This window comes from Dermochelys coriacea, chromosome 17 (genome assembly GCF_009764565.3).
Source record: "Dermochelys coriacea isolate rDerCor1 chromosome 17, rDerCor1.pri.v4, whole genome shotgun sequence".
NCBI lineage: Eukaryota > Metazoa > Chordata > Testudines > Dermochelyidae > Dermochelys > Dermochelys coriacea.
In genome coordinates this window covers 23,304,722-23,326,599 of record NC_050084.1, presented here as the reverse complement: position 1 = coordinate 23,326,599, position 21,878 = coordinate 23,304,722, and the positions used below count along the sequence as shown (strand labels likewise).

The window sequence follows — 21,878 nt, the reverse complement described above, 5'->3', positions numbered from 1 at the left end:
CCTTTGCACTGACGGAGGAGGAAATTCACACGGTGGTGGGAGTCACCCGTGAGCAGGTTTCTATTAAATCCTGACCCTTGGGAACTGGCTTCGTTTTGCAATGGTGCAGAGAACTTTGATTTTGCCAAGGCTGCCCCTTGTGTAAAGGCTGTTGAGCGTCCGGAGAAAAGCAAAGGAGTCTTGCCATGGCTGATGGCTGCTTTGCCAGCACTCAGTGATTAAGGCTACCCTAGGAAATGTCACCATTGCTGGCAATGGGCTCTGGTGGTGAGTGCAGCTGGGTGGGGGATGCATGTGTAGTTAGAGCCAGACAGTACCCAGCACTGGTTCAGCCATGCATGCACAGTTCAGCCAGGCTCCTGCATGGTGCTGGACATCGCCTGATCCTGTCTGCACTTACAGCTGACCTGTGCTCAGTACCATCCCAGCCACATTAACCTATTAACTCCTGCTGCATTTCCTAGGGTAGAATGTGTCTCATGCACAGGGCATCACACCTTCTTCTCTCTCAGCTGCTCACTCCTGTGGGCCATGGCTTTGGCCTCTTAACAAGAAATGCTAATTAACCTCCATCTAAAGCTGATGGATCCAAATCTCCCTCTGCCCAGCTACCCCTCTGGTATCTCTGGGAGCCCAGCAGTCATCTCCAGCTCAGTCCCTCCAGATTCATCTCCCCTCCCTCCACTCACAAGCTAACAGAGGAAGAGGAGCCTTTAGCTCAGTGGTCAGGGCATTTGTGGGATGTGGGAGATGCAGGTTCACTTCCCTTCTCTGCCTGCTGTGGAGCAGGGACTACCCTCTGAGTGGTCTGCCACCTGCCTAGAATCATTTTGACTGACTGCGTGAGCACACAGTAGAACCAGGTGCTACTTGAGCACAACCTGAGCCCAGACTACCCGTAGCTCAGTGGGATGCAGTGTGGGAAAACCAATTCAAATCCATTTAAAACAAAAGGCAGAGGGGGCTTGAACCTGGGTCTTTCATCTCATCCCAGGTGAGAGCCATGGGCTAAAGCTTATAAGAGCACCATATGCTTTGTGAAACAAGTCCTTCATTTCCTTTGCTTTTCTTTTCAAAGTGCCTGGAGACGGAACAGAACATTTCTTTTCTTCAAAGCACATTTTCTGCCAGCTTTTTTGATTCACCAAAATTTTTCAGAAGTTTCAACTGATATTTTTTCTTTCAATTTTTCAAAGCTGCCAGCGAACCTAAAAAGTTAGTGATCCCCCCAGCTCTGGTTCTTTGCTCTGTGCCTGCTGCTTAATTGTACTATTATTAACACTACCACCAGGTGTTTGGTTTCTCCCTTGCTGTTCTCTCCCTCGTGCAGGTAAATGCTCCAGTGGCTGTGAAGGGCTCCAGCCTAGAGCTGTGTAAAAAAGCATGTGCCCACCAGCTTGCCAAGGACTTGACAGAACAGGCCAGTGCCCTCCTAGCGAAAGATAAACAGATTGAAGCTTTGCAGCAGGAGTGTTGGGAGCTACAGGCGAAGCTCACAGCTGGGAAGGTGAGTGTCTTTCTGGGGTTTTACTCATTGGAATGGACAGTTTTCAGTTTTCTAATGTCTTCAGTATAATTCTTGGTGTGTAGCTTGTTAGAGAGGAACGTGGGAATTACAATCCTGGCTCAGAGCCACGGTCCAGCTAACCCAGTCTCCTGTCTCTGACGGTGGCCAGCCCCAGATGTGTCAGAGGAAGGTGCAAGAGTCCTGCAATGGGTAGATATTTGATTACCTGCACCCCATAAAGACTCTGATACTTAGAGATTGGCTTAAGCCTTGAAGCAGGAGGATTTATTTCCCTTCCAAAATGTTTGTTAGCATTAATTAGTAGGATATGGGATGTTGTATCCATATATATGTCCAGTCTCTTTTTGAATCTCAGTAAATTGTTGGCCTTTAACAACATCTGGTGGCAGTGAGTTACATGGTCTAATTACATGCCCAGAGAAGAAGTATTTCTTTTGCTGGTTTTGAATTTCTCACCTTGTAATTTAATTGATATTCCCTTGTTCTTGTGTTATGAGATAGGGAGAACTTCTAGACCATTTACTATTTTATCACAGCCCCTCTTATTTGTCTCCTGTCTTAGGTAAACAGCCCCAGTCTTTTCAGTCTCCCTTCAGATGAGTTTTCCAGGCTCTTGATAATTCTTGTTGCTCTTCTCTGAACCCCCTCTAATTCTGCAATTAAAGAACAGCTTGTGGTAAATATTTTCCTTTCAAAAGTCAAGCTGTTTTGTTGGGACACACAGCTCACAGTTGTGTTCTCTGACTGAGTGCGGTAGCTCTAGACTGGGTCTCCATCATGCCTGCTCACAGCTGCAGAGTCTACATTTAGGTTCCATGAATATTCTGCATGACTGTTTGATAACACTTAAAATTTGTGCTTTTACAAATGCTGCTGCCAGTGAATGTGTTTCAGTACTCTGGACAGCTTGCCCCAGAGTGAATTCCTTTCCCAAGCCAAATATTCATGGATCTGTTTTAGCAGTAGAACAAGTTAATTACTGCAAATACTTCATTTTTTACACACAATAGTATTCCAGCGTTGTCAGATTTACTAGCGGTCTCTGAAGTTTGACAGTAACCCAGCTACTGCTCTAGGTCTCTACTCACACCTCAGTCAGTAATGGATTTATCATCACAACTCCCCCTGTGAGGCAGGGCAGGGCTATTTTCTTCATTTGACAGAAAGAGAATTGAGATACTAAGAGACTAGGAGCAAGATTCACAAAGGGACTTAGACATCATGCTGCTCATCATCACAACGCTGCACTTTTAGGTGCCTAGCAAATCACTGGAACACACTGCCATCAACAGAGCCCCCAGGCTCCTTGTACTATGGACGGGGAGCAACAGGTGTGGAAGAATATGATCCACAAAAGCCAGCATTCTAGGTGGGGAGCTGCCTTATCTAGCCAATGGGAGATGGTGACTAAGCCCTGCTCCCTCACAGAGATACAGTAGATGTTTAAATCCAGGTTGCAAGGAGGCACCTATCTCTGCTAGTGGTTCACAGGCCAGAACCACTCAGGCACCTAAGGTGTTTCTTGTGCAAATGACTTAGGCAGGTGCCCAACTCCACACGAAACAGCCAGAGGAGCCACCATGAACCTGTTCAAATCCTTTCTTCTTGTCTGGCAGAGAGGGGAATTGAACCTGGGTCTCCCACATCCCAGGCTAGTGTGCTGACCCCTGGGCTGAGAGTTATAAGGTGGGCACTGCCATTTCCTCCCTATTTGAATGGGATCCTATCCAAAAGAGTGCCTCTGAGCCTGCCTACTGGATTGTGTCCTGCATACAAGCTAAGCAGAGGAACTTCTCTGGTTCATGGATCATCTTGTGGTTGGGTGTCGGGGAGACAGGTGTCTGGACACCTAGAGGGAGGCAGCAGCGCATGTGTCCAGAGGAAGAAGTGTAGGTGCTGAGGGAACTTTTACCCTGAAAATGTAGGTGTTATGTGAATTTCGGTGCCTACAAGGTTTCTGTGGGAGTTTTGAGAGTCACAGTGGAGCCTAAATTGGGATTTAGAGGCCTAAACCCAGACAGAGATATGTAATTCTAGTGTTGAGGAACCTCAGTACCTTTGTGAATCTAGCTCTAGGTGTCTTGTCTGGGGCAGAGCAGGGAATTGACTCAAGTCCCAGGCTACTGCTCTAGTCTCTGGACTGCACTTCTTCTGAGTGACTTCATCACTCTTCAGCTATGCTGCTCACTGCTGAAAGCTAAGCACATGCTGCAGTGCTTTGTTGGAACAGGGCTGGCGAGCTGAGCTCCTCTCAGGATTAAGCCCTGATAGGGTCATTACTAAATCCAGAGTTCTATCATATATTCATTATTTTTTAAAAACTGTATCAAAGGACTGTAATCCCAAAGTCAAGCACTCAAAAGTTAGAAAAGGCCAGAATTAAGGTTGAGCTGGCCAGAATGATACTCTCCCTTTCCTGCCTGAGTGATTAGCAGTGATTTAGGACCCAGCGAAGGGGGTGAGTAATTCAAATTATTCCTTCCAGTGCACGTTAACTTGCACTTATCTACATGGAATTTAGTCAGGCAGAAAAAGGCAGAACAAGATCTACAAGAGCTGGAAGTTGAAGCCAGATAAATTCAGACTGGAAATACATTGCAAATGTTTAACAGTGAGGTGAGTTAGCCATTGCAACAACTTACTAAGGAAAACGATGGGTTTTTGGTCATTTGAGGTCTTTAGATCAAAATTAGCTCTCTCTCACAGATCTGCTGCAGACCGGAAATGATGGGCTTGATGCAGGAATCACTGGATAACATCCTCTGGCTTGTGTTACACAGTAAGTCAGACTAGATGATGTAATAGTCCTTTCTGGCCTTAAAAAAAAATCTGTGAATAACTTGCCCAAATCTGAATGAATTTCCATGGTGCCAGCCATAGGCAACTCCCTTAGCTCAGGATTACCCCCTTGGCAAATATCAAGTTCCTTCTGTAAACCACAGAGACACTAGATTTTTAAAAAAACTGGCAGAAGAATTTTCATAATGGGAAGCGTCAGGCAACATAAACACAGGGGTCACAGGGTGAGGAGGAGCTGCAGAAGAACCCAACAAAGTGAGGTGAACAGACAACACTTTGGCAGACTAAAGTCTATGTAGATAAGTGCAAGGTAATGTACACTGGAAGGAATAATTTGGGTTACTTACATACATTGCTAAGCTCTAAAGGTGTGTCTGTGCTGGAATTGGAAAGTGTAATTTCCAGCTGGAGGAGACAAACCCATGCTAGCTCTGATGGAACTAGCAATTCTAAAAGCAGAAGTGTAGCCACAGTGGCACAAGCTGTGGAAGTGGATAGCTGCCCCCGGTATGATCCATCTGAGACCAAATGTATGTACCTGGGGTGGCTAGCCCCTCCTGCTGCATGTATTGTCATGGCTATCCTTCTGTTTTTATCATGTTAGCTTGATCAAGGCTAACATGGGAGAACTGGGTTATAGACAACAACATGAAATTCAACAAAGACAAATGTAAGGTGCTCATAGGTGTGGGTCCATGGCTCAGTGGAGAAGGTGAGTTGGTAACGGAAGATGATAGGAAGGCAGTGCTGCTCAATGCCTATTTTGCTTCAGTTTTCTCACAAAAAATAACATACCTGGATGACTAAGGAAGTTACCATAGATAATAAAGGGGAAGGGACACATATCAGGATAAGTAAAGAACATGTCAGAGATCTTCTGACCAATTTGAATGAATTAACCAGTAGAGCCAGATGCTATTCACCCAAGGATATTGAAGGAATCTTGGAGCCACAGGCAATAATATTTGCAAACTCATGGATGACAGGAGAGGTCTCAGAAGCCTGGAGAAGGGCTAATGTGCTGCCCATCTTTAAAAATGGGGGAAAGAAGGAGCTGGGGAACTACAGACCAGTCAGCCTGACCTTGATCCCTGGAAAGCTACTAGAGCAATGTATAAAACATTTAATTTGCGAAAACCTGGAGGATGAAGGTGATCACTAGCAGGCAGCCTGGATTTACCAAGAACAAATCATATCAGAGCAGCTGGATTTCCTTCTTTGACAGGGTAACTGGTTTGGTGGATAGGGGGAAATGAGGTGGACATATATACTCTGACTTTAGCAATGCTTTGATATAGTCCCACATGACATTCTGATAAGTAAGCTGAAGAAATGTGAGCTTAGCAGAACTACCATTAAGTGGATACATAATTGGTTAAGCAACCGCAACAAAGAGTCACTATTAATGGAATGATGCTGGATTGGAGGGAAGTCTCAAGTGGGGTTTCATAGGGATCTGTTCTGGGCCCAATGTTGTTTAACATCTTTATTAATGACCTAGATGTAGTAATAGAGAGCATCCTGATCAAGTTTGCAGGTGACACTTTGGAGGAAAGAGCTAAAATTCAGAGGATCTTGATAAACTGGAAAACGGTGCTATAGACAACAAAATGAAAATCAGCAAAGACAAATGTAAGGTGCTACACTTAGGTAAGAAAAAATAAATCTACATATACAGAATGGGGGCTAACTGGCTTGGCAGCAGCACTGCTGAGAAGGATCTGGGGGTTGTGGTGGATCACAGCTTCAATATGAGTCAGCAATGTGATGCTGTTGCAAAAAAAGCAAATGCAATTTTAGGGTGCATTAAGAGAGGCACAGCCTGCAAGTCATGGGAGGTGATGGTACCACTTTACTTGGCTGGTTAGGCCTCAGCTGGAGGACGGTGTCCAATTTTGGTCACCAATGTGTAGAAAGGATGTGGAGAAACTGGAAAGGATGCAGAGGTGAGCAACAAAGATGATCAAAGGGAGGGAACACAAACCATAGGAGCAAAGGCTGAAAGAACTGGGTATGTTTAGTTTAGAAAAGAGGAGATCAAGGGTGGACGTGATAGTGGTCTTTAAAAGCTGCCATATAAAAGATGGAAAAGCGCTGTTCTCTCTTGCCACAGAGGCAGGACAAGAGGCAATGGATTAAAACTACAGCAGAGCAGGTTTAGATTAAATCTCAGAAAAAACTTCCTAGCTGTAAGAATAGTAGGAGAATGGAATAGATTGCCCTAGGGAGGTCATGGAAGCTCCTTCACTAGGGGTTTTCAAAAGGAGGCTGTTCTGGATGGTTAGACACAACAAATCCTGCATCTTGACAGCGGGTTAGACTAGATGAACCTTATTGTCCCTTCTAACTCTCTGGTTCTACGATTCTATGGGTAAGTCTGCCTGAGCTAGAAATTACACCTTCGAGCTCCAGTGCCAGCAGAGTCTTAATTAGTTGTAATCACTCAGGAAAATAAGTGGAGGTCTCATTTTTGCCAGCTCAATGGAAATCTCTGCTTGCTCAGTGCACAGCTGCAGGTCTAAAAAGCAAATAAAACATTAGGTAGAGTCAAGAAAGGGATAGAGATTCTAAACATGTTACAATGTTGTTACATAGTAACAGCAGGCACCCTGTGGACAAGTTATTCCATACTTCCCAATTTAGGGGTTTCTTGCCCCATCCTCTAGATTATCTAGTAGCAACTGCTTTCTAACATAGGATATTGGGTTAGCCGGAGCACTGATCTGACCTAATAGGACAATTCCATAGTTTAATAAATGCATATTTAGTTATTAATTCTTCTATCTCATAGACTCGTAGACTTTAAAGGCCAGAAAGGACCATCATGATTATCTAGTTTGACCTAGGGTAACCAGGTATCCGGTTTTCGACTGCCACCTCCTGCACTCTGAACCTCTTGGCCCTACCCCCACTACACCCCAAACCCCTCATCCCCAGCCCCATCATAGAATCTGCACCCCTGCCAGAGCCCTCACATCCTCCCGCACCCCAACTCCCTGCCCCAGCCCAGAGCCCCCTCATGCACTCTGCACCCCTCAGCCCTGCCCAGAGTCTTCCCCCCCTGCACTCCAACCTCCTGCTCCAGCCCGGTGAAAATGAACGAGTGAGTGAGGGTGGGGAGAGCGAGCAACAGAGTGAGGGGGGATGGAATGAGTGTGGCTGGGGCCTCAGAGAAGGGGCATGGTCTCAGAGAAGGGGTGGGCAGGAGGCGGGGCAGAGATGTTCAGTTTTGTGCGAGTAGAAAGTTGGCAACCCTAGTTTGACCTCCTGCACATTGCAGTCCACAGAACCTCAACCACCCACTCTGGCACTAGCCCAGAATCTCTGGCTGAGTTACTGAAGTGCTCAAATCTTGATTTAAACACTTCAAGTTATAGGCAATCCATCATTTAATTTAGTTTAAACCAGCAAGCGACCCGTGCCTCATGCTGCAGAGGCCGATATTAAAAAATATGCTGTGTGTAAGTGATTTGGGCGCTAATTCCACCACACTAGAAGAAACACAAGGTAACATTTGTAAGTCTCCAGTCTTCTTCTATAATAACACCATCTCCCAAAGCTGCAAAGAGTAGTTGTCGTGAACTCAGTATGGTCCATCAGCTGCATTACATAGCTTACTCCACACCAGATTTCGGCCAGGGTGAATGATATCTGGAACAGAATTAGTTCTGTCCATTTCATGGACTTGCAAAGTATGAGAGAAAACTCCTTTCCTACAGCAGCAGATTCAGATTTTGTACTGATGCATGTCACAGCCATGTTGTAACAAGCACTCCATAGCTGGGGTGAGGGAGACCTCATCTGGCAGAGAGTGATAGTGCAGATCCTCTGCTGGTGAAAATTGTCATCCTTCCAAAAGCTTTGGCAATTTATATTGGCTGTATGTCTGCACCAGTGAGTCCACGGTGAAAAAATAAAGATGAAAACTTTCCCCTCTGTTCTTGTCTTCCGATGTCCCTGCCAGGAAAGCAATCAATTACAATCCAAAAATTCATCTCATTTGTTTGCATTAAGCTAAGTCTGTTAACTACAGTTTAAGCGCATTTATAACATCCATACTAAGCGTTTGCACTAGTGTAACTAGATAGATTTTAAATGGATTTGGTTACCCCAGTGCATGTTTTCTACTGCAGACAACCTTGGATTCCAAATCTGTGAAATGGGGCTAATAAGAATTACCTGCTGATGGCTGCAGACATTGTGAGTCTGCTGTGATGCAGACATTATTCTCAGTACCCCCATTTTGCAGAGTGGCAAGGTTGGGCTCTGAGGGGTGAAGTGATTTCCCTGAGACATCCTGCTTTAGGTCAGTATCTCCCCACCATTCTTCTTCTGCAATTAAAAACAAGTTGCAGTTTCTTGCCATGACCCAAACCCAACATTCTTTGTGATAACACAAGATTGTAGGATTAAGGTCCCAGCAAGAAGGCATGGCTAGATTTTGTGAAGAATGATCGGTTCAGGACAGAGATACCCAAGGATTGGAAAAGGTAAATATAGCACCTATCTATGAAAAGGGGAATAAGGACAAACCAGAGAATTATAAACCAGTCAGCTTTGGTACCTGGAAAGTCAATGGAGCAAATAATCAAACAATCAATGTGTAAGCACCTTCAAGAAAATAAAGTGCTAAGTAACAGTCATCATGGATGTGTCATGACAAAGCAACTTAATACCCTTCTTTGACAGGGTAATAAGTCTTGTGGATGAGGGAAGTAGTAGTTGTGATATATCTCAACTTTAGTAAGACTTTTGATACTGTCTCACATGATCTTCTCATAAACAAACTAGAGAAATACAGCCTAGATGAACCTACAATAAGGTGGTGGCACAACTGGCTGGAAAACCATACTCAGAGAATTAAAGGTTCACAATCGAGCTGGAAGGGCATATCCAGTGGAATTTTTCAGGGATCTATCCTGGGTCTGGTTCTGGTCAATATCGTCATTAATGATTTAGATAATAGCATAGAGAGTATACTTATAAAGGGGGGAGGGATAGCTTGGTGGTTTGAGCTTTGGCCTGCTAAACCCAGGGTTGTGAGTTCAGTCCTCTAGGGGGCCATTCAGGATCTAGGGCAAAAATTGGGGATTGGTCCTGCTTTGAGCAGGGGGCTGGACTAGATGAGGTCCCTTCCAATCCTGATATTCTATGACAATACCAAGCTGGGAGGGGTTGCAAGCGCTTTGGAGGACAGGATTAGAATTTAAAATGATCTTGACAAACTGGAGAAATGATCTGAAATAAATAGGATTAAATTCATTAAGGAAAAATGTGAAGTACTACATTTATGAAGGAATAATCAATTTCACAAATGGGAAATGACTGCCTAGGGAAGGAGTACTGTAGAAAAAGATCTTGGGGTTATAGTGGGTCACAAACTAAATATGAGTCAACAATGTAATATTGTTACAAAAGAAAAAAAAATCCTGGGCTGTATTACCAGGATTGTTGTAAGCAAGACACGAAAGGTAATTCTTCCGCTCTCTCTACTCAGCACTGATAAGGCCTCAGCTGGAGTATTGTGTCCAGTTCTGGGCACCACAGTTTAGGAAAGATGTGGACAAATTGGAAAAAGTCCAGAGGAGAGAAACAAAATGACTACAGGTCTAAAATACATGACCTACAAGGGAAGATTGAAAAAATTGCATTTGTTTAGTCTGGAGAAGAGAAGCCTGAGGGGGGACACAATAACAGTCTTCAAGTATGTAAAAGGTTGTTATAAAGAGGAGAGTGATAAATTGTTCTTCTTAACCAGCAAGGACAGGACAAGAAGCAATGGGCTTAAATTGCAGCAAGGGTGGTTTAAGGTTGGACATTAGGAAAAACTTCCTATCTGTCAGGGTGGTTAAGCACTGGAATATATTCTCTAGGGTTGTAGAATCTCCGTCATTGGAGGTTTTTAAGAGCAGGTTAGACAAACACCGGGCAGGGATAGTCTGGATAATGCTTAGTCCTGTGTCAGTTCAAGACAGTGGGATAGATGGCCTATCGAGGTCCCTTCCAATGCTACACTTCTATGATTCTATGTGAGTTAGGTGGACGGACTTCTGGGCAGGGCCTGGTGGGCAGTGCTGTGGGTGGACCTGCTCCTTCAGCTCCTTGTTTCTCCACCTGCATTGCCTGCAGCACTGGAGAATTATTGATGTTCTGGAAATAGCTGAGCATTGGGGCGCCATGCAGGCCAGGCCATTTGTGTCATGGCATCTCCCAGTGGCGCTTTCCTGGAGCTGCATGTGGTGTAGGTAGAGAGCAGCAAGAAGGCTGCAGAAGGGATGGGGTGTAATGGCAGTAGCAACAGCCTAGCTGGGCCAGGCAGAAGGACTGAGCTTCTCTTTCCTGATCCCACACTCCCCCTGGCCTTAGCAACTGTCCCCTAGAGAGTTTGGGTGGGGGGGAGAGAGAGAGATTTTGAATAAAGCTGCAGCTCACCCATTGCTCATCCTGCCAGCTAAAAATCACAGCCCTAGTGGACTCGACATGGGTCTAGAAGTCAGGAGGACATGGCTTCTAATCCTGGCTTCAAGCCAGTCCCTATAGCGCCATGCCTCACTTTTCCCCTCTGTTGCCTGGTGTAGCAAAGTCCTGCTCCACTGCCTTGCCTTGTGGCAAGATGCAATGTAGCTGCACCTCTGTCTCTGGATCCCCCACTGTCTTCTGGTCTACTCCAGCCACAGGAGTGACCAGGTCCTCTGGCTGACCACTTTATAGGGTATGTCTAGACTGTTTCTGGGAGCAGGCCTCACAGGCCAGGTCCATCTGTGTTAATGGGGCTCACGCTAGTGCACTACGAATAGTTGTGTAGACATTATGGCTTGGGCTGGAGCTCAGGCTCTGAAGCATGAGGTACAGTGTAGGTACCTTTACTAGTATAGTCTGTCCCTACACCTTGTTCCAGGCTCCTGAACCTCCAACAGCTCCATTCTGTAGGGGCTGGCACACTCTTCCCCTCCCTCTGGGGGTCAGGCAGGGTGCAGCTCATCAGGGTTCCTACCTCCAGTCAGGCTTTCAGCTCAGCTGGGAGTAGCCCACCTGGTCTTCTCAGCCTTCTCACAGGCTGCTTTCCAGAGACACACCATTTCCCTCCTCCGGCTCAGTCTCGTCCCCATCACCCTCTTTCTGCTTTTTCTTAAACCATCTTCTCATCTGACCAGACCTTCCACAGGTTAGAAGCAGGCCCAGGCTTCCGTAACCCTTCTGGTGCCTGAAGGATTTACATTCCATCACACATGAGGACAATTATATTTACCTGCTCTATAATTCAGTCATGTTTATAAGGTGCAGGGTATTACTAGGGCCCTGCAGGGGCAGATGTGGGCACAGAGTCAAGATTTCCTGACTCCCAGCCTTTTGCTTAATCCAGTGGGTTATGAGCTTTTTGGAGGAATGGGCATTGCCTCCTGCAGCAACTCTTCCAAAATCCATGAGTGCAGCTTTTTCCAGAACTGGCCTTTTGTGGTCTTTTTGCCTGTCAAAACAATTCTGGGTCTCCTGAAATTTCATGTAAAAACCCAAACTTTGATGGATGCAATATTAGGTGAAACAAACTGGTGAAAAATCTCACATGAATATTTGTGAGAGAAAGTCTCCCTAGTGTCCCCTGATTTAGCTGTGATAGTTGCAGGTTTTGCATCTGGAGTGTAGGGACGGGATGACCAGCCAGTGCCAGAGCTGCAGCCCAAACGCACTTTCTGAGTTCCAGCTTCTAACTTTCTCTAAACATGAACAAACAAACCAGCCCTCTTGGGACAGAATTTTAAAAAGTTTCCTTCCAGATCCTTTCCTACCCCAGCATTTAAAATCCACATATGTAGAAAGCCAGAGCTGCTTCCTAACAAAGAGGAGTGAACAGTGAGGTGGCAAAAATTGTAAATGATACAAAATTGCTCAAGACAGTTAAGTCCAAAGCAGATTGCGAAGAGCTAAAAAAGATCTCATAAAACTGGGCATGTGGGCAACAAAATGGCAGATGAAATTCAATGTTGATAAATGCAAAGTAATGCACATTGGAAAACATAATCCCAACTATATTTACAAAATGATGGGGTCTAAATGCGCTGTTACCATTCAAGAAAGAGATCTTGGTGTCACTCTGAATAGTTCTCTGAAAACATTCCCTCAATGTGCAGCCGCAGTCAAAAAAACGAACAGAATGTTAGGAACCATTAGGAAAGAGATAGAAAGTAAGACAGTAAATATCGAAATGCCACTATATAAATCCATGGTATGCCCATGCCTTGAATCCTGTGTGTAGTTCTGGTCATCCCATCTCAAAAAAGATAGATTAGAATTGGAAAAAGAAGAGAGAAGGGCAACAAAAACGATTGGAGGTATGGAATCATCTCTGATGAGAGATTAATAAGACTAGGACTTTTCAGTTTGGAAAAGAGACAGCTAAGAGGGGACATGGTAGAGGTCTGTAGAATCGTGACTGGTGTGGAGAGAGTGAATCAGGAAGTCTTATTTAGTCCTTCTCATAGCGCAAGAACTAGGGGTCACCCAATGAAATTAATAGACAGCAGGTTTGAAACAAACAAAAGGAAGTACTTCTTCACACAACTTACAGTCATCCCTCATAGCCAGAGGACGTTGTGAAGGCCAAAAGTATAACTGGGTTAAAAAATCAACTAGATAAATTCCTGGAGGATAGATCCATCAATGGATATTAGCCAAGATGGTCAGGGAGGAAACCCCAAGCTCTGGGTGTTCCTAGCCTCTGACTGCCAGAAGCTGGGAGTGGATGCTGGGATGGATCACTGGATAATTGCCCTGTTCTGTTCATTCCCTCTGTAGCACCTGGCATTGGTCACTGTCGGAAAACAGGATACTGAGCTAGATGGACCATTGGCCTCATCCAGTATGGCTGTTCTTATCTTCTTAGTTTCTAACGTTCACATTGAGTAAGTCGGACAGCCAGAATTCAAACCAGACCTTCGCTTTGCAGGGAAAATGAGGATAATTAATGTGATCCTGACTCGCTCCCTGCTGGGTGTTATCATACATGCAGAACCTCCCGTAAGTGCAGGATACGGGAACTCCCTTAAGGTCACATCAACAGTGAGGTGATTGCATGGCTTCATGGAACACACGACTTATGAGGAGAGGCTGAGGGAACTGGGATTGTTCAGTCTGCCAAAGAAAAGAATCATAGAATATCAGGGTTGGAAGGGACCTCAGGAGGTCATCTAGTCCAATCCCCTGCTCAAAGCAGGACCAATCCCCAATTTTTGCCCCAGATTCCTAAATGGCCCCCTCAAGGATTGAACTCACAACTCTGAATTTAGCAGGCCAATGCTCAAACCACTGAGCTAGGGCATGTAGGAACAGCTACAATTTAGGTGTTTAATTGTTTACATTCTAAAATGCCATTTTGAGTGGCTTTAAACTGTCAAAAATCTCACTTTTAGAGCTGAAATTTTCCAGGTTTACTTTTTGCGTGAGAGAGCATATCTGAAAATGTTGAGCAAGAACAGTTCAGCCATTTAAAAATATACACAGAGTGAAAAGAATAGTTTTGTCATTTGTCACGAATCCACACAATTTATGCTATGTCCTAGCTTTTAAACAGTCTCTCGGAAGAACCACATCACACAGGCAGACCCAAAATAAGTCCGACTCTTCCTTCAGGGTAGGCCCTGCAGACTTACTGCCGCTAATCTGAGGCCAGGTCTTCAACTACCTGAAAGGGGGTTCCAAAGAGGATGGAGCTCGGCTGTTCTCAGTGGTGGCAGATGACAGAACAAGGAGTAATGGTCTCAAGTTGCAGTGGGGGAGGTTTAGATTGGATATTGGGAAAAACTTTTTCACTAGGAGGGTGGTGAAGCACTGGAATGCGTTATGTAGGGAGGTGGTGGAATCTCCCTCCTTAGAAGTTTTTAAGGTCAGGCTTGACAAAGCCCTGTCTGGGATGATTTAGTTGGGGATTGGTCCTGCTTTGAGCAGGGGGTTGGACTAGATGACCTCCTGAGGTCCCTTCCAACCTGATATTCTATGATTCTATGTGGTAGTATTCTACCTAGGGTGAGCTGTTGTCACATATTGACACAGGCAAATCTAAGAATCACAGGCCTAGATTCCAAAAGTACATAGGTGCCTCTGTCCCACTTTTAGGCTTCACTGTGATCCACAAAACTCTGCTGAACCCTGTAGGCACCTAAACTCACTCAGCACCTATATTTTCAGGGTAAAAGTTTCCTTAGTGTCCATGTTTCAGCCTCTGGACATGCACACTGCTGCGTCGTTCTAGGTGTCTAAAACCTATCTCCTGTCTACATCCCAGAGCGATCTACAAACTGGGGGGTACATAATTCATCTGCCTGTGTCCCGATCTGGTAGGTTTGCTCATAGGCAAACCTGCATCAGGTTCCATTAAAAATCTGTCTGGAGGAGGTGGTATTGCCCACTTTATAATTTCTAGCTCAGTGGTTAGAGGTGGGAGACCCAAGTTCAATTCCGCCCAAGGCAGATAAAGGATTTGAACAGGGGTCTCCTACCACTTAGGAGTGTGCGCTAACCACTGGGCTGTGGGCTAGTCTGATGTGGGGCTCCCTCAGTCTCTTCCATTGAAGCTGTTTCACTATGGATAAATAATTAAAGAGTCCTTGGAGTAGAGGAACTAGACTGTGGGTCTCCCACCTCCCAGCTGGGTACACTAACTGCCAGACTACAGACTACAATCTCTCTTTGGCCCAGTGACTCTTTAGGTATTTATCCCAAGTGGAAAAGTGCCAACAGGAGAGATAGTGAGAGGGAGTCCTTGGGCCAGAGAGAAAGTGAGAGAGAGAACGACTCTGTAGGCTGGTGGTTAGGGCAAACTTCCTCCCTCTCCAGCAGGTGGGAGACCTAGTGCCCAGCCCTCCTGCTCCAATGACTCTAATTATTTATCCACAATGGAACAGCTTCAGCAGAAGAAATTTAGAGAGCCTCATGTCAGAATATCGCAAAGCTGAGTGGTTAAAGCACTATGCTGAGAGGTAAAAGACCCCCTGTTTGAGTCCTGTATCCCCCTCAGGCAGAGGGGGGAATTGTACATTAGCCTCCCACATCTCAGAGGAGTGCTGAGCTAATAGTTATAAGGTGCATGGTTGCATCTTCTCCTCTGGCTGTTTTGTGTAGAGTTGGGCACCTGCCTAAATAATTCTAACAGGAAGTACGCTAGGCCCCTGAGCCACCGGACACCAGGAGAGGATTCGTGGCTGTGATTCAGTAGCAGAGATAGGCAGCCTGCAGCCTGGACTCAGGCATCTGTGTTCACAAGGGAGTGGGGCTTAGTCATCATTTCCCATTGGCTAGTTTAGGCAGCTCCCTGCCCAGGTGCTGGCTTTTGTGGATCATATCCTTATGCTCTTGTCTCTCCCCATGCATTGCATAGGGAGCCGGGGCACCTTACACAGGCTCTGTGAATCAGTGTGTTCTTGTGATTTTCTAAGTGCCCCAAAATTAGGCATGACAGTGAGCATCATGACATCTAAGTCCCTTTGTGAATCTAGGCCACAGTCATTTTCTTCCTCCTTCCATCATGTTGGTTCTAGTGGTTTGCAAACAGAGCAGGTGTGTTTGTGCCGGTCTGTTGTCTATTGAACAGCACTTTGGCAATTCATGAAAAAACCCAGCAACCTCTATTTCCCATCCTTTCAACCACAGGGGCTACATCATGTTGTATTTGCATTTCCTTAGGAGGGCCCTCATTGCCTGAACCTCATAGACTTTGATCACCTGTTGCGGGAATCTCAGAAGGAAGTATTACGGTTACAGAGACAGATTGCACTGAAGAATTTCAAGGAGTCTCTCCATTCCTCTAAAGCTGGTTCAAAAAGCTCTTTGTCAATTGCTGCCAATTGCTTGGGACCATCTGTGCCAACTCTAGATACCAGCATAAATTTTTCATCTCTATCAAAGGGGGTGCAATTAGGAGAGCCAACACTAGCAATGGAAGCACATAGGAAGGTGAGATATGTGGGTCAATGATCCGAAGTTTTTGCTAATTAATCAGTCAATTAATGAATGTTCTTACAGAACTTTTACTGTTGTGTAATTGCTAAGATTATTACAGTTATTATCCTCTCTGCTAGAAATAGATATTATAGGTTTTTAAAATGACCTTTTAGATACTGAAAGACATCTGTGAGTGTATGATAAGATGTCAGGTGTCATATAATGAAGAGAGAGAGGATGGTAAGTCTGGTTGCTATAGAAAGCCTAATAAGCATATCCCAGAGTGAATCCTATGGCAGTGGTTCTCAACCGGGGTATATGTACCCCTGGGGGTATGCAGAGGTCTTCCAGGGGGTACATCAACCCATCTAGATATTTGCCTAGTTTTACAACAGGCTACAGAAAAAGCACTAGCCAAGTCAGTACATATACTATACAGTGAAATGTAAGTAAAATATTTATGTTGCAACTGATTTATTTTATAATTATATGGTAAAATGAGAAAGTCAGCTATTTTTCAGTAATAGTGTGCTATGCCACTTTTGTATTTTTATGTCTGATTTTGTAAGCAGTAATTTTTAAGTGAGGTGAAACTTGGGGGTACGCAAGACAAATCAGATTCCTGCAAGGGGTAGAGTCGTCTGGAAAGGTGGAGAGCCCCTGCTCTATGGCCTCCTTAAACCTTGCAAGGTGACAATGGTGTAGGTAGAGATAGGCCTAGGCCAGTTCTTTTTGTGCTTTGATTTTGCAAAACTTCCATTAAAAGGTAGCACTTTGTTTAACATTTTTCCATTTCTGAAGTTGGGCAAAAAATATGTCCCACATTCTGGAAACCTCTGAAAACTCTACTGAAGTTGGATGAAGTAGGGCAGCTCTGTGTGTGCGTGTGCATACACTAAAACCTGGTATACAATAAACAGGTTAGTTGGACAAGACCTATTTTCCATAAAACCATGTTGATTGGCATTAATTATATTACCTTCCTTTAATTCTTTATTGAGTCCTGTATCAGCTATTCCATTATGTTGATCAGGATTAATGTGTGACTGACAGGCCTATAATTGCCCAGGTTATCCTGTTTAAGTATTGGCCAATATTAGCTTTCTTCCACTCCTTTGGAACTTGCACAAGACTAATTGAATATCAACTTTAACCATCCAATAAGCTCCTTGGCCAGCTCTTATAAAACTCTTGGATGCAAGTTATTTGGACCTGCTGATTTAAAAATGGCCAACTTTAGTAGCTGCTGTTTTATATCCTCCTTAGTCACTGTTGGAATGGAAAGTATTTCATCATCATATGATGTGAATATATCACCTGGCTTTTTCCCTAATCCAGAACAGAAATATTTACAGAATACTTCTGCCTTTTCTGAATTATTATTGAAAATTCTACCATTTCCATCTAGTAATGGACCAATACCACATTTGGGATTCCTTTTGTTGCTACTATATAGGAACTCCTCACTTAAAGTTGTTCCAGTTAAAGTTGATTCCTTGTTATGTTGCTGATCAATTAGGGAACATGCTTGTTTAAAGTTGTGCTATCCTCCCTTAGAACATTGTTTGCCAGCTGCCTGCTTTGTCCACTACTTGCAGGAAGAGCAGCCCGTTGCAGCTAGCTGGTGGGGGCTTGGAACCAAGGGTGGACCGGCAGCCCTGCTATAAGCTCCCCATTCCCCTAAGTTCCCTGTGCAGTAGCTGCCCAGCAGGCTATCAATTGCTGGCAGTTCAGCTGTCCCTCCCCAACTGCCCTGTGCTGCTCCTGCCCTCTGCCTGGGAGCTGCTCCCAGGAGCCTCCTGCTTGCTGAGCAGGGGAGTGGGGAAGAGGGGGACTAATGTCAGGATGTCCGCCTCCCCCCTACTCCTGCCACCCTGCTTATCCCTTCTCCATATAGAGCAGGGGGGAGACACAACAGGGCTCAGGACCGAGAGAGCTGGCCACAGCTGCTGTCTCAACTTCCTGATTTTTTTTAAAGGCAATATACTTAGAATGTGGTGTCAGCGTACTTAAAGGGCCAATGCACATCTCTCTCTCTCTCCCACACACAGGGTGTGTGTCTCTGTCTCTGTCTGCCGTGCTGTCTCCCCTCCCTCCATTTGTGCTACCTTGTAGAGTGTGAGGCTACATTAACAATGTTATCCCTGGAGGGGTCAGCCGAATGCTAGTTCATCATTTAGCAGTAAGAAATTTCCTGGGAAATATCCCACCCTGTTCCACCCTCTAACTTCACCACCTCAACCAAGCTTCACAATCATCATTGCTGTGTACAGTATTGTTCAAAACTTATACTCTGTGTGTGTGTGTGTGTGTGTGTTTATATATATATATATAGTGACAAAGTTCCTCCTCTGCCTAGGTGGGTCCTGCACTTATTGGCGGATTTACTCGCCTCAGAGCTTCACGGCAGCCCTCAGTTGGGCTACTTTCATGGCTCAAATCTGCCATTCACTCAGTTAGCCTCATCACTGGCCAGCATGGGGAAAAGGAAGAAGAACGATCCCTGCATTTTCTGCTGATCACCTAGTGGATCGGGAACAGGCCAGAGACCTTCCCCTCTGACGGAACCCACAGTCCAGTTCAACTCCTCCAGTATCAAGTAGGGAGTTGGGGGATGGAGGGATGGGGGGAACCGAGGCCTACCCTTTACTCCGGGTTCCAGCCCAGGGCCCTGTGGATTGCAGCTGTCTACAGTGGCTCCTGTAACTGCTGCAAAAAGAAAAGGAGGACTTGTGGCACATTAGACACTAACAAATTTATTTGAGCATAAGCTTTCGTGAGCTACAGCTCACTTCATCGGATGCATGCAGTGGAAAATACAGTGGGGAGATTTTATATACACAGAGAACATGAAACAATGGGTGTTACCATACATACTGTAACAAGAGTTATTACCAGCAGGAGAGAAAAAAAAAAACAACCTTTTGTAGTATTTATGTAGTATGTAGTATCAAGGTGGGCCATTTCCAGCAGTTGACAAGAACGTGTGAGGAACAGTAGTGGTGATGGGGGGAATAAACATGGGGAAATAGTTTTACTTTGTGTAATGACACATCCACTCCCAGTCTTTATTCAAGCCTAAGTTAATTGTGTCCAGTTTGCAATTCAGCAGTCTCTCGTTGGAGTCTGTTTTTGAAGTTCTTTTGTTGAAGAATTGCCACTTTTAGGTCTGTAATCGAGTGACCAAAGAGATGAACTGTTCTCCGACTGGTTTTTGAATGTTATAATTCTTGATGTCTGATTTGTGTCCATTTATTCTTTTACATAGAGACTGTCCGGTTTGGCTAATGTACATGGCAGAGGAACATTGCTGGCACATGATGGCATATATCACATTGGTAGATGTGCAGGTGAATGAGCCTCTGATAGTGTGGCTGATGTGATGAGGAAGCATTGTTTTAAGTCAGCCATAAAAATGTTGGCATACTGTGGGGCCATGCGGGTACCCATAGCAGTGCCATTGATTTGAAGGTATGCTATGGGTACCTGCATGGCCCCACAGTATGCCAACATTTTTATAGCTGACTTAGAACAACGCTTCCTCAGCTCTCGTCCCCTAATGCCCCTACCCTACTTGCACTACATTGATGACATCTTCATCATGAGGACCCATGGACAAGAAGCCCTTGAGGAATTCCGCCAGGATTTCAACAATTTCCATCCCACCATCAACCTCAGCCTGGATCAGTCCACACAAGAGATCCACTTCCTGGACACTACGGTGCTAATAAGCGATGGTCGCATAAACACCTGACTGAAACCTACTGACCGCTATACTTACCTACATGCCTCCAGCTTTCATCCAGACCACACCACACAATCCATTGTTTACAGCCAAGCTCTACGTTACAACTGCATTTGCTCCAATCCCTCAGACGGAGACAAACACCTACAAGATCTCTATCAAGTGTTCTTACAACTACAATACCCACCTGCTGAAGTGAAGAAACAGATTGACAGAGCCAGAAGAGTACCCAGAAGTTACCTACTACAGGACAAGCCCAACAAAGAAAATAACAGAACGCCACTAGCCATCACCTTCAGCCCCCAACTAAAACCTCTCCAACGCATCATCATCAATACAACCTATCCTGAAGGACGATCCATCACTCTCACAGATCTTGGGAGACAGGCCAGTCCTTGCTTACAGACAGCCCCCCAACCTGAAGCAAATACCAGCAACCACACACCACACAACAAAAACACTAACCCAGGAACCTATCCTTGCAACAAAGCCCATTGCCAACTGTGTCCACATATCTATTCAGGGGACACCATCATAGGGCCTAACTACATCAGCCACACTATCAGAGGCTCATTCACCTGCACATCTACCAATGTGAAATATGCCATCATGTGCCAACAATGCCCGTTTGCCATGTACATTGGCCAAACTGGACAGTCTCTATGTAAAAGAATAAATGGACACAAATCAGACATCAAGAATTATAACATTCAAAAACCAGTCGGAGAACACTTCAGTCTCTTTGGTCACTCGATTACAGACCTAAAAGTAGCAATTCTTCAACAAAAAAACTTCAAAAACAGACTCCAAAGAGAGACTGCTGAATTGGAATTAATTTGCAAACTGGACACAATTAACTTAGGCTTGAATAAAGACTGGGAGTGGATGGGTCATTACACAAAGTAAAACTATTTCCCCATGTTTATTCCCCCCCCCCCCCCGACTGTTCCTCACATGTTCTTGTCAACTGCTAGAAGTGGCCCCCCAGATTATCACTACAAAAGGTTTTTTTCCTCTCCTGCTGGTAATAGCTCACCTTACCTGATCACTCTTGTTACAGTGTGTATGGTAACACCATTGTTTCATGTTCTCTGTGTATATAAAATCTCCCCTCTGTTTTTTCCACCAAATGCATCCGATGAAGTGAGCTGTAGCTCATGAAAGCTTATGCTCAAATAAATTTGTTAGTCTCTAAGGTGCCACAAGTACTCCTTTTCTTTTTGCGGCTGCTAAAAGAAAAGGAGTAACTAACACGGCTGCTACTCTGACTAACATGGCTGCTACTCTGAAACCTGTAACAGCTGCATGACAGCTATAACTCCCTGGGCTACTTCCCCATGGCCTCCTCCCAACACCTTCTTTATTCTCACCACAGGACCCTCCTCCTGATGTCTGATAATGCTTGTACTTCTCAGTCTTCCAGTAGTACGCCTTCGCCTTCGCCTTCGCCTTCGCCTTCTCACTCTCACTCTCACCTTTTTGTGCCTCTTGCTTCCAGCTCCTTGCACATGCACCACAAACTGAAGTGAGCTCCTTTTTAAACCCAGGTGCCCTGATTAGCTTGCCTTAATTGATTCTAGCAGCTTCTTGATTAGCTGCAGGTGTTCTAATCATCTGTCTGCCTTAATTGTTTCCAGAAAGTTCCTGATTGTTCTGGAACCTTCCCTGTTACCTTAGCCAGGGAAAAGGGACCTACTTAACCCGGGGCTAATATATCTGCAACTTGCAACTTCCTCTTCCTTTCATTTGTTATATATTGTGTTTTATTTTATTTTTTATAGTGGCCTTTCCTTCCCCTCTAAACCAGGTTCTTTTTTTTTAATCAGTGCAGCCTTCTTTCTCAATTGTGGGATTGTGGCTTTTTGGGCATCT

The 21,878-nt window shown here is 44.9% G+C and overlaps 1 protein-coding gene across 17 annotated transcripts in view; it reads left to right on the top strand.

Annotated features, from left to right (window-relative positions):
* The window catches only part of TSPOAP1 (TSPO associated protein 1), a 231,749-nt gene that overhangs the window by 37,206 nt on the left and 172,665 nt on the right, over nt 1-21,878 (top strand). For all 17 annotated transcript variants that reach the window (XM_038375869.2, XM_038375875.2, XM_043499391.1 and 14 more), the window contains 2 exons: nt 1,331-1,507; nt 16,004-16,273. In XM_038375869.2, coding sequence (XP_038231797.1) covers nt 1,331-1,507; nt 16,004-16,273 — 447 coding nt within the window. The remainder of the gene's footprint in view (nt 1-1,330; nt 1,508-16,003; nt 16,274-21,878) is intronic.